This window comes from Coenobita brevimanus, chromosome 57 (assembly GCF_032717465.1).
Source record: "Coenobita brevimanus isolate Jiangsu-jjx chromosome 57, ASM3271746v2, whole genome shotgun sequence".
Taxonomy (NCBI): domain Eukaryota; kingdom Metazoa; phylum Arthropoda; class Malacostraca; order Decapoda; family Coenobitidae; genus Coenobita; species Coenobita brevimanus.
In genome coordinates this window covers 16,781,387-16,795,126 of record NC_137010.1, presented here as the reverse complement: position 1 = coordinate 16,795,126, position 13,740 = coordinate 16,781,387, and the positions used below count along the sequence as shown (strand labels likewise).

Below are 13,740 nucleotides of genomic sequence, written 5' to 3'. Positions count from 1 at the left end.
GTGCCTTACCCGGGTAAGACCAGAGTCCTTCTCAAGGCAAGGTGCAGTGAAATATGAGGAGGTTTGACTACCATGCAGACGCTGCTCCATTTAGGATGCACAGCACAGCACCACCATAAGTAGGTTCCTCAACAGTGCCTTGAATGATCTGTGAATGGACAAACTGCCCATTTCACAGATCATTAAGTCGATAATTTTCTTGGTACCTATTATGTTCAAAATAACAGGTAGTGATGATGATGATGAGCGTTGTGGTGTGGATGTGGATGTGATAGGAAGCGTTATGAGGAACACACTGAGGTGGTTTGGCCATGTGGAGAGGATGGAGGGTGAAAGACTGACGAAGAGAGTGTATGTGAGTGAGGTGGAGGGGGGAAGAGGGAGGGGGAGGCCGAGGATGAGATGGAGGGATGGGGTGGAGAGGTATATGAGAGAGAGGGGTGTGAGTTGGGAGCAGGGCAGTGAAATGGCGGGGGACAGGGCGACTTGGAGGCGATTTGTTTGTGGCCACCCCAAACGGGATTTAGGCGTCTGGCAATAGATAGATAAATAGATAGATGATGATGAAGTGGGCATTGAAAAAACTGAGGATCGAGGAGTGGCTGGTTAGGGTGGTATTGGCCATGTACGTGGGTGCTCACACCCAGGGAGGGGGGAATGGAACTTTGAGTGATGAGTTTTCCGTGAATGTTAGTGTGCACCAGGGGTCAGTTTTGAGTCCCTTGTTGTTTATCACGGTACTTGAAGCCCTTTCACGTAACTTCAGAAATGGACTCCCACGGGAGATGTTGTAAGCTGATGATTTGGTGTTGATTACTGAGAATGAAAGGGAGGTGGAGGAAAGATTTAGGATGGGGCGAGATGGCATGGGGCACAAGGGATTTAAGAGTATTTTATACAGATCAAACAAAGGTGACGGCATCTAGGGCTGGTGATGGTACAGTCAAAGAGGAGGGAGTGTGGCCACGTACAATTTGCCACAAGGGCATGGGAAGTAATTCCATCTTGTCCAGTGTCTATGATAAGTGGGTGCATAAGAGATGTGGTGGTACTAGAGGTAAACTGCAAGATAATGCTGATTTTATGTGTGAGGTGTGTTGGGGAGAGCATGTAGAGAATGTCAGGCATAAAAGGACTGCTGGTGAGTCTCTTGAATGTGTGGAAGAGTTTTGTTACATGGGAGACATGTTATGTGCTGGAGGTGAGCCTGGAGCTAGCTCTGTGGCTAGAGTGAGGAGTAGTTGGATGAAGTTCAGGGAGTTGTTGCCTCTCCTGACATTGACAGGGCTCTCCCTCTGTGATAAGGGATCTTTGTATGCAGTATGTGTTAGAAGTGTAATGCCGTATGGTAGTGAGACGACCAGTAAAGGAGGAGGATATTTGTAGGCTCAAACGTTCAGAAATGATAACGATTAGGTGGTTGTGCAGTGCGTCCCTGAGTGTGAGGCCTGGAGTGGCTAAATTTACGATGGAAGAGTTGAAGGATAGGATGGGACTGGAGTGTATTGGTGTTGTGATGAGGCCAGGTAAACTGAGATGGTCTGGGCATGTGGAGAGGATGGAGGATGATAATTGGGTGTAGAAAGTGAGAAGTGTTAATGTTAGGGGTAGGGTTTCGAGAGGTAGACCTAAAACGACCTGGGATGAGGTCACTGAGCGTGAACTCGGGGATATGGGACTGAATAGAGAAGCTGCCAGAGATCAGGCAGCATGGAAAGCCACCGTTAGGTGACTAAGGCTGACGCATGCAAGCCTGTTGGAGCCTTCAAAAACGAACGAATGAATGTTCATCAACTCTGACATAATTTTCATTTCCTCTGCTATACAGCACAGTTCATTTTTTCCTACAGTCCATATCTCCTTTAGCCCTATTCCTCACAGAACCCCAGATCTCTCTATCTATCTATCTATTGCCAGACGCCTCAATCCTGTCTGGGGTGGCCACAAACAAATCACCTCCAAGTCGCCCTGTCCCCCGCCATTTCACTGCCCTGCTCCCAACTCACACCCCCCTCTCTCATATACCTCTCCACCCCATCCCTCCATCTCATCCTCGGCCTCCCCCTCCCTCTTCCCCCCTCCACCTCACTCACATACACTCTCTTCGTCAGTCTTTCACCCTCCATCCTCTCCACATGGCCAAACCACCTCAGTGTGTTCCTCATAACGCTTCCTATCACATCCACATCCACACCACAACGCTCCTTTATATCCTCATTCGTCAGCCTGTCTCTCCATGTAACTCCACAGGCTCCTCTTAAATAACTCATTTCCACTGCTCTCACTCTGGACTTGTGCCCTTCCAACAACATCCAAGCTTCACTTCCATACGTTAGAGTTGGTATGACAATACTGTCATGTAGTAACTTTTTCACTTCCATGCTCACTTCCCTGTTTCTTATCACTCCTTTCAAAGAACCAGCAACCTGTCTTCCCTGCTGTACCCTTTCAAGCACTTCACCCTCCAAACCTCCATCCTTACTCATCACACTACCCAAGTACTTAAACATACTCACATTTTCCAATTCCTCACCATCCAACCTTGCTGTACATTCACTGACTTCACCTCTCTCAAAGACCATCACTTTACTCTTCCCTACATTCACCTTTAGACTCCGTTTCTTACACACTCTCCCAAACTCATTCACCAAGCCTCGCAGCTCCCCTTTGTCTTCACTCAACAACACAGTATCATCTGCAAACAACAGTACAGGGAGTTTCCAAACACTATCCTCCCTCACCAGGGCCACTCCAACATCCACTACCCTACCTTGTACCTCTTTTATTACCCCATCCACTGTACAGATTGAACAACCATGGAGACATGACACACCCCTGTTTCAACCCAACTTTCAAAGAGAAAAATTCACTTAGTTCACCATCCACACGCACTGCAGCCTTCGCACCATTGTACATACTCTTCACAGCATTCAACCTCTCTCTCTCTACTGAAATTTCCCCATTTTGTTTTCCCTGTTACCATCTCCTCACAAACTTCCGTAACAAGGATGGCACCTGCTGCTATATCAAATCTGCATATGCAATTGACACTGTTTTAAATTTCACTTCAACTAATTTTGATTACTCACTGGATAAACTACATTATCTAAATATTACCAAATATCTAGTCTATTGCTCCCCCATTGCTTCTTCAGAACCCAGTGTATTTGACTCCACATCCACACAGCTGAGTAACCTTAACCTTGCTCTTAGCACCAAAATTACCATTTTGGGTGATTTTAAGGTACATAATGTTGAATGGTTATTGCATTCTGTCTAACAAGGGTTTCTCAAAATGCAACTTTACACATACGTGATGGTTTCAAATTAGCCACGCGCGCCATGGACAGTCCCAAGCTAATAGACCATGTGTGGCAGTTTATGCATAAATACAATTTTTTATTTGTCTGTTGCTTAAACTGGTTTTATTCAAACTATAATATTCGAAAATGAAGTTTGGCCCCATTTTGTGCAATTTGGCTCATTTTCAGACAAAATTTGGCCAGGAAAGTGATGGCTGATCTAAATTGTTACAACTTGATGCTGCAGAACAGAAAGAAGAAAACCACTCAGACCAAGCTAGAGCAGTTCTTTATGGAGAAGACAGAAAACTTATGGGAGTTACCTTCATCACCAGTAACACGGGAGTCAGAGGAAGAGGAAGAGGAAGGACAGCAGAGCGAGGAGGGAAAACAAATTTAGGGTTGGAAGCGGCGGGTGGTGGGGTAGCGGGTGAGGAGGGACAGCAGCTGACGACAAGTGATGCATAGATGAAGTGAGGCTGTGTGTTGTTATTTTTGTGACCTACTTACTGTAATGAAAATGTTGCTTTTACTGTAGTGTTTTTATGACCTACTAATGCATTAATAATGTTGAGGAACTTTTGCAATGCCGTGAATGAAGCAGAATTGAAAGAAAATCCACGTAAAAAACGAAAACAGTATGTATTTGGGGAGAAGCAAACAACACTTTGGCCCAACTAGGGCTCAAATGTTGTTTATTTCTCCCCAAATATACTGTTTTTGTTTTTTAAGTGGATTTTCCTTAAAATTAATATTGTTGCTTTTAAGTTTAGAGCAGCATAACTCCCCAAATGGGTAGACTTTCCCAGAGTCCAGGAATGTAACCCCCAATATTACCATTGTTTCTTATGGGAAATTTATGTTTAAAAAACGCGTTTTTAACTAATGCGACCTCTCCAGAAACATAACCCTCGCGTTATTTGAGAGGTTACTGTATATATATATATATATATATATATATATATACTGTATACATATATTGTATGGGTAAGGAGAGTGTTGGTATAAGAAACGAAAATGGGGTGCGCTTTGGAAGCTTTTGTTTGGCAAATGACCTTATAATTGGTGGAACTATCTTTGGGCATAGAAAAATACATAAGACTACTTGGATTTCACCATGTGGTAAATACTGTAACCAGATTGACCACATTGCAATCAGCAGAAGGCATAGGAGTTATCTGCAAGATGTCTGCGTAAGGAGGGGGACAGATATAGGTAGTGATCATCAACTAGTTGTGTCAAAGATTAAAATAAAACTTAAGAGAAACATTAATGGTAATTGTACAGGAGGTAATGGTTATGATTTTGATGAGCTGAGAAGTGATGAGAGCACAAGGGAAAAGTTTCGGTGGGAATGTAGGAACAGGTTTCTACTCCTGCAGACTTTGATGGAAGCTCAAAACAATGATATTAATCAAATGAGGAGAGAGGTAAAAGAGGTTTTGCATGAGAGTGCTAAGAAAAAGGGAAGAGCGAGAAGGAAAAAGTGGATGTCAGATGAAACATGGAATGCAATTCAGAAAAGGAAAGAGGCTAAGTTAAGAAGTGAAGAACAACATGTTGATGGCCAGGTAGTTGAAGTAATTAGAGCAAAGTACTGGAGTTTACATTCTGAAGTAAAAAGACTCGTTAGACGTGATAAGAGGAGGCTATATGAAGAAAAGGCAACAGAGACAGAAGTTAAATTAAGTAAAAATGATGGTCAGAGCACAAGAGCAGTGTATCAGGCCATAAAGGAGTTAACTGGGACTGAAAAGAGAAGGAAGGAAATACCTGTACGAGATAGAAATGGTAATTTGATGACTAAAGATTTGGATATAAAAGGAAGGTGGAAAGAGCACTTTGAATCTGTTCTAAATAGACCAATCCCAGCTGAAGAGGAAATTTTGCCAGCCGAGAGAGATTTGCAGATAGAAACTGGGGATATAACTTTGGAAGAGGTAGCAAAATCTATAAAGGAGTTAAAGAATTTTAAGGACCCAGGAGAAGATGGAATATTCCCTGAAATGATTAAGGTGGAAAATGATGAGTTGATGAATGCACTTTTGAAACGTTTTAATGTGGCTTGGGATAATGGTGGAATTCCAGAAGAGTGGAAAAATGGAGTGATTATAAAAATACCAAAAAGGGGAGATTTAAGTGTGTATGGCAACTGGAGGGGGATAACTTTGACACCTGTAGTTGCAAAAGTCTTTTCCAAAATCTTGTTGAACAGAATAGAGCCAGTAATTGATAAAATTTTAAGAGAAGAACAAGCGGGATTTAGAAAGGGTCGAGGTTGTAATGATCAGATTTTTATTGTAAGGCATCTATTGCAACAAGCTAATGAAATGAAAATGCCACTTAGTATATGTTTTGTGGATTTTGAAAAGGCGTTTGATAGTGTTTCACGTGGAGCTATGTTGAAAATTATGAGATTCTATGGTACACCAGAAAAGTTTGTAAATATTATTAGAAGCCTGCATGAAGGTACTTTTTATAAGGTAATGGTGGGTGGTTCTTTGAGTGATCCATTTCAAGTTAGGTCAGGAGTGATTCAAGGAGGAGTTCTTTCGCCATTGTTGTTTGTTTTGGTTATGGATTATGTTATGAAAAAGGTTGTAAGGAGAACAGGTGCAGGAATTAACTGGAAAGAAAATAAGAAGCTGATTGATTTGGACTATGCTGATGATATTGTACTGATTTGTGGAAGTATTTATGAGATGCAGAGGGTGCTTGATTGTCTGGTGGAGGAAGGAGAAAAAGTGGGATTGGTAATAAATTGTGGAATGACTGAAATTATTAATATGAACATGGAGAACCAAATCGATTGTGTAATTCGGAATAATGTGGTGAAGAATGTAGAAAACTTTAAATATCTGGGAACGATTGTATCATCTAATGGATCATTAAACAATGAAATTGAGGAGAGGATTAGACAGACTTGGTGAGCTGTTGGAATGTTGAAATCTGTTTGGAATAATATGCTTTTGGTACATACTAAAGTGAAAACTTACAAGTCCATGGTTAGACCAATTTTAATTTATGGGCATGAGTCATGGTACAATACAATTGCAACAGATCAGAAAGTATTAGGATTTGAGAATAAAATACTGAGAAGGATTCTTGGGGTTAAGTGGCAAGACAGAGTTACAAATGCAAGAGTAAGGGATATTACGAGAGTGGAACCAGTTAATGAATATGTGAGACTGTCTCACTGGAAGTGGCTGGGGCACATGTACAGAAAAGAAGGTAGTTTAATACAGGATGTGCCAGAGTGGACTGCTAGAGGAAGAAGAGGTAGAGGTAGGCCGAGGGAAACCTGGTTGAGGGCAATGAAAAAGGAAGCAGGAGAGGAGTGTTGGTGGGACATGAAGGAGATGGCAAGAGACAAATATTGGTGGAGAGAGTTCATCGAGGCCTTATGCATCCTGTGGGGTGTCACAGGAAATGATTGATTGATTGATTGATTAATTGATATATAAAATCATCATCATCCAGACCTCCTTTCCCACCCTAGGATGGGGTGAGGAGTACACACACACACACACACACACACACACACACACACACACACACACACACACACACACCAAATTAAGAGAAGATATTGATGTTCATTTGGGAGATGGTAAATACAAACTGTGGAGAAAAGACAGAAAAGAAAAAAAGGGAGGAGGAGTGATGATAGCAGTGAAGAACAACATAAATGTTGATACTGTGGAAATGGGAGAAGGCAGGGCTGAAGTGATATATATGAAATTAGAAACTGGAGAGAATGTTAAGAGAGATATGGCGGTAGTGTATGTTCCCCCAAAGACGAGAGCATGGAAGGATGACGAATACCATGAGTTGTTGTCAGATATGGCTAGCTACTTGCAAAAAATAATTGAGAAAAGCAATAATATAATTTTGGTGGGTGACTTTAATTGTAAAGAGGTGAACTGGGAGGAATGGTACTCGGGAGGCGGCGAGGATTCGTGGGGTACTATGTTATTAAATATAATAATGAATAATGTGATGACGCAGTGGGTCAAAGAAGAGACACGGTTTCGAGGTGAGGACACACCAGCAAGGTTAGATTTACTGTTCACCAAAGAACCTGATGTAATAGAATCATTGGAATATCTCTGTCCTTTGGGAAAAAGTGATCACGTGGTCATTGAGTTCCAGATGTTAATAGGAAACGTCGAGCCAAGAGACGAGCTTCATAGACAGGGAAGATACAACTTTGGCAAAGCAAATTTTACAGGATTGAGAAACTTTTTTGAAAATGCGGATTGGAGAAAATTCAGAGAAACAAGAGAGATACAGAGGAAGTGGGATATCTTTCTAGACCTCTATAATTTGGGAGTGGAAAAATTTGTACCAAGAGTAAGAGGGAAAGAAAACAGGAAAAAGGAGTGGTTTAATAGAAGGTGTATGATAGCCAAAAAAGAGAGAGATAAGGCGTGGAACAATTGGAGAAAGAGAGGTAACGACAGAACAAAGGAAGAATATTAAAGAACAAGAAACGAATACACAAGAATACGTAGGGAAGAAGAAAGGAATTTTGAAAAAGGTATAATTGACAAATGCAAGGATGAACCCAAACTGTTTTATAGATTTGTTAATGGCAAACTGAAACAAAAGGAAGGAATCACCAAGCTGAAAGTAGATGGAGAGGTCTTTAATGATGCAGCAATGCAAGCAGAAATAATGAACAAACGTTTCCAGTCAGTTTTCACTAAAGAAAAGGAGCTTGTGGAAGGGGAGGGAGTGATTAGAAATGTTCCGGTGATGAAAGATATAAAAGTGGAGGTGCAGGAAGTGTATAAATTACTGGAAACTCAAGATGTAAGGAAAGCCCCAGGACCTGATGGAATTTCTAACTGGGTACTGAAGGAATGCAGAGAACAACTGGCGGATAAAATTCACAGCTTAATTGTATGCTCACTGGAAGAGGGGAAAGTGCCAAAAGAATGGAAGAGGGCAAATGTGGTACCAATTTACAAGGGAGGAAACAGGGAAGAACCCCTGAATTATAGACCAGTGTCTCTAACCAGCATGGTCGCAAAATTGTGTGAGAGAATCCTGAAAGACAGATGGATAAAATATCTGGAAGAGATGAATATTTTGGCTGAATGTCAGTTTGGATTCAGAAGTGGAAGGTCATGTGTTTCAAACTTGTTGAGCTTTTACTCAAGAGCGATTGATGTGGTACAGGAGAGAGATGGTTGGGTGGATTGTGTGTACTTAGACTTAGAGAAGGCCTTTGACAAGGTACCTCATAAGAGACTAATGTGGAAACTAGAATATATAGGAGGACTAAAGGGGAAACTTCTGGAATGGATGAGAGACTTTTTGAGAGACAGACAAATGAGGACAGTAATAAAGGAAAAGATGTCTGGATGGAGGGAAGTAACAAGTGGAGTCCCTCAAGGCTCAGTGTTGGCGCCAGTAATGTTCCTGATTTATGTAAATGATATGGTAGATCGAGTGAACAGTTATGCGAGTCTGTTTGCTGATGATGTAAAGATCTTGAGGAAGATAGAGGTTGAGGAGGATTGTAAAATACTGCAGGAGGATTTGGATAGGATACACAATTGGAGCCGGATGTGGGAAATGAAATTTAATGTAAAGAAATGTAAAATATTGGAAATGGGTAAAAGTACCAGGAGACCATCACTGAATTATTTTTTGGGTAATGAATTAATCACAAAAAGGAGAGAAGAGAAAGATTTGGGAGTGCTGGTCCAAGATAGTTTGTCACCAGAAAAGCACATTAACAAGATAGTTGGAGAGACTTATAAGCTCTTGACTAACATAAGAGTAGCATTTCATTATATGGATGAGGAAATGATGAAAAAATTGATAGTGGCCATGATCCGCCCCAGGTTAGAATATGCAGCGGTAGTGTGGTCCCCACACAAAAAGAAAGATATAAACAAGATTGAGAGAATACAAAGAACAGCAACCAAGATGGTCCCCAGTCTGACAGACCTGTCATACAGAGAGAGGCTGGAAAAACTGGATTTGCCTTCGTTAGAGGAAAGGAGAAAGAGGGGAGACATGATTGCGGTGTTCAGGACCATGGTGGGAGTAGATAAAATTGACAAAGAAGATCTGTTTGTATGGGATAAGAGAGCAACAAGAGGACATGGAATGAAATTGAAAAAGTCAAGCTGTTTGAAGGATATCAAGAAATATAGCTTTCCTTACAGAAGTATAGACTTATGGAATAGCCTGGACAAAGAGATCGTCCAGTCTAAAAACATAAACGAGTTTAAAGTTAAATTCGACTTATTGAGAAACAGCGACGGAAACCCACGAGCATAGTACATTCCGTGTATATCACAATTAGGTATATTCTTAAATATTTGGAACGACTTAGACAAAGAGGTGGTGCATGAGAAAAACATTCATGTGTGTAAAGGTAGACTTGATAAATGTGGATATGGAGACAGGACAACACGAGCATTGCTCAATTCCTGTATACTACAAATAGGTAAATACAAATAGGTAAATACACACACACACACACACACACACACACACCAGGTACATTATGTTTTTTCTGAGTATGCCTTAACCTTCCACGCATGCTGTAAGTGATGTTCATCTCTCACTCCACACCCACCATTATCTGTGTTATCCCTGTTCACCTCTCTTGCATCTCAAAACTCCTCCTCACCACCATGTCTCTCATCACTTACGTCTAGTTCTGTACTTCACTCACCCATACGGAAGATACAAGTATAGTACAGTATTCTGACAGAAGAAAATCATGATTAAAGTATCCAAGCACTACGATATTTACCCATTAGAAAATTCTGCTCTGGCTTCGACCTTCTCTAAGCAGCTCACACTGGTGGTCAAGCGTCGCATAAGCCTCACTGGACGTAGTTTTCTCCAGCACCTGAGCAGATATAGTAATGAATAACACATCATGCTATGTATGATGACTTTCCAATATACACCGTATCATAAAGTCACTCCTATAAACTTCAGTCAGATCTTGCAACTACTACTGCACAAGTATTACCTGAATCCACCACTGTCGATGTGTAGATTTTTACCTCAAACTCCTTAATCAGGGGTCACAGGATAACAGCATAGTAAGAGGCTGACATTATTCATTTCAACACAGCACACAATACTGTGTGCGAAAGTACTAACTGACAGGCCTGAATTCACTCTGTGAATAGTAAATTTTCTTATACAGTACACCGAATATCTCGGGATCATCATTCACATATATTTTCCCAGAATGATATTTTAAATAGATGGACAGGATCCAGTAATGTACAGAAAAATGCAGAAAATCAAGCTCAAGCATCTACAGAGTGATTGGTAAAATGGGCATTACATCCATTCACACAATTCAAACATCCATTCATACATTTTTAAAGAATTCAAAAAGATACTAGATAACCTTGTACAATATGCCCTTTCCAGCACCTTGTATAACCTCATCCACCAATATACTGCATATACCCCCCCCCCACAGAAGAGAGAGAGAAAGAGAATTAAACTAATACTGTACTGTACTGTAAGCAATCAGGAAGAAGAAAGCAGTCAGCTGACATGCTTTACCTAGCTGTTACTGTAATCTGTGGTACATATCCATAAAGACATTCACTGTCAAGAGAGCCTCAGGATGGAAGGGGGTGGGGGGTATTTGCAAAAATGCGGGGTTTCCAACAGAATTTTAGACAAGCTAGATGTGAAGGCCAAAACCACTCACAACACATAAAACATTATTGAAGTTTCAACTCCCACCAGCTATCCAGTTGTTCGATCATCAGAAACTATTTTTTAGCTAACTGCAACAATTATTTTTTAACACTTCCATCACAAATCAACTTTAACTCCCTTAGCATCTTCAGCTGCTTATGCTGGGAATGGCATCTTACACAGAGGCTGCCACTGTCCTGCATTCCTCCAAGACTTCGAGAAATAAAGTGCCTCCATTAGGTTATGGGTTGATAACAGGTAGGATAACATAAAAATCTTGGTGTTTACAAGGCTTTCCTGTAGTTTGTTCAATTTTATCATCTATTCTCAGTGAAAATTCTATCTATCTATCTACCTATACCCAGACACCACAATCCCAAAAGTCTGCATGTCCAGCCTAAATCCCTAACCTAACCCAACCCGACTGAACCTAACATACCCAGTCAAGGAAAGTACCCTTAAAATAAGACACTATGGTGGTACAAATCTAAACTGGCGGCTAGGGTGTGGCGCGACCCTCTGTACAGTGTTGCTATGTTTCCCAAACCCACAATGTGAAACAGCTGTTATATATGTAAAAGGCATCACAAATACGATAAACACATATGAATACAATGTTAACGTGTGTATTATAATATATGAAAGAACAATAACCTTATTATGCATGAAATATTTATACGGCAATACAGAAACCTGGCATAAATATTTTACAGTGTTGCTAAAAAAAAAAATGTGGTCACTTTTATTGGCTTTTACCGTTTTTCTGGGGTGGGAAATAATGTCACAATTATGATTATAAGATAATGTGCAGGAATATAAGTAAAAATATGTCAATTTCTTAGTAAAAGAAAAAATAACACATTAAACCCTCATGAGCGGCAACACTCACACAGACCCAGACTAACCCGAAAGCTTCCTCGCGTCACTTTCCATTGAGTCCTTACCTCCTGGGTGGTGTGGAAATAGTCAGATTTACAATATAATGTTAAAGAAAATAACCAAAATGTATCCTAAAACACCACAGATGAGAGAGAGAGAGAGAGAGAGAAGGGGGAGGCAGGCCAGAGGAGGTGTTGAGGGATGGAGGAAGGGAGGGAAGGAAGGAGGGAGAGAGTGATTGAATGAAAAATCATGGCGCCGCACCAGCGAGGTTATCTGGTGACATATGTAAAACAATAATAAATATTTTTAAATATTTCTATCTATCTATCTATTGCCAGACGCCTCAATCCCGTTTGGGGTGGCCAAAAACAAATCGCCTCCAAGTCGCCCTGTCCCCCGCCATCTCACTGTCCTGCTCCCAACTCACACCCCCCTCTCTCATATACCTCTCCACCTCATCCCTCCACTCATAAAAGAAACAAAATTCCCCAGGGTGCCACACATCTCCCCGAGAGAGAGAGAGAGAGAGAGGGGGGGGGGATCACGCGTATGGAAAACGTGGCAACACTGTACAGAGCTTCGTGCCCCACCCTAGCCGCCAGTTTAGATTTGTCCTATCATAGGTAATTGCACTTTTTTTCTTTTTTTTTCCATTTTTGGAATGGAGGTGCTAAGGACAAAACCAGACAAGTTTATCATCTCTGAAGCAACATGGATATTTACAGGTTTTACAAATGATCTAAGCTGCCAGAACACCACGACATCTTAAAAAACTTAATACTGTAGCTTCAGATTTGTCTGCATAATCCCTGTGAAATTTTGCAGTTACTAAGAAGTAATCACTCACAGCCAGAGCACAGAGACACCAACCTGATCCTGAAATTCAAATTATCAGGCACGACGTGACCGTCACTTGTGCCGTCCTTTGATTGAAGAAAATAAAAGCACTAATCAGTTGCCAAAGCAAAACCTGCAGTCAGGCACTAATGCATGCCTACTGGCGACTAGTAACAAACATACAAATGCACAGTTCTCCCACGGCTCATGAAATCTTGACACAAAGTTCTGAAATGTGGAAAAAAAAATTGTTAAATTATTTATGATGCCATTATTCATTTCCGATTGCATGTTCAACAGTTCAAAATATTCCAGATAAGGAGACCTAAAGATTGGGGAGGGTTAATATTTGAAGTTCCCAAGATGTTCGCAACTAAAATAAAGGGGGGGGAGGGAGAGGTGACCGAGGATGAGGTGGAAGGATTGAGTGGAAAGGTTTATGTGAGGGGACTGTGAGCTGGGGGGAGGGCAGTGTAATGGCAGAGGACAGGGTGAATTACAGATGATTTGTATGTGATCAACCCTCACGGGATAATGGTGCCTGGCTATAGAATCTAGACTGACCCATAAAAGATAACGAAGCAGCAATAATACCCAAACTTTAAACACTTCATCATTACCTATACGACTGCTTGTGCAAGCTGTTCATCACTCCTTACTGCCTTAATTCGTCTCCTTTGTAACCCCTATTCTTCTCCCGTTTTTGAAGTTTTGTCCTCGTCCTCCTACAGGAACGGTTTATGTTTACATGTGACGAAATTCAAGGGAGACTTTATGTAAAGAAAATTCCCAGAAGGAAAATGATAAAGTACCAAAAAATAGCTAGGCAATTGTTAAAATGAAGTTCAGTCTATATATTGTATCTCTCTCTCTCTCTCTCTCTCTCTCTCTCTCTCTCTCTCTCTCTTTCTCTCTCTCTAAGTTTTCACTCGTTTGTCATTTGAGTTAGAGCCAGAGGAAGCATAATAAGAATTGCTTATGTAGATACATATTAAAAAAAAAAAAAAAACTACTGAAGGATGTC

General features: G+C 41.0%; 1 protein-coding gene across 1 annotated transcript in view; it reads right to left on the bottom strand.

Annotated features, from left to right (window-relative positions):
* Positions 1-13,429, bottom strand: part of PNPase (polyribonucleotide nucleotidyltransferase 1) — a 175,217-nt gene extending 161,788 nt beyond the window's left edge. Inside the window, exons 1-2 of the mRNA XM_080274224.1 lie at positions 13,337-13,429; positions 10,081-10,179 (exon numbers count right to left, since the gene is read on the bottom strand). Coding sequence (XP_080130350.1) covers positions 10,081-10,179; positions 13,337-13,365 — 128 coding nt within the window. The 5' untranslated portion in view covers positions 13,366-13,429. The remainder of the gene's footprint in view (positions 1-10,080; positions 10,180-13,336) is intronic.
* Positions 13,430-13,740: the final 311 nt, after the last annotated feature.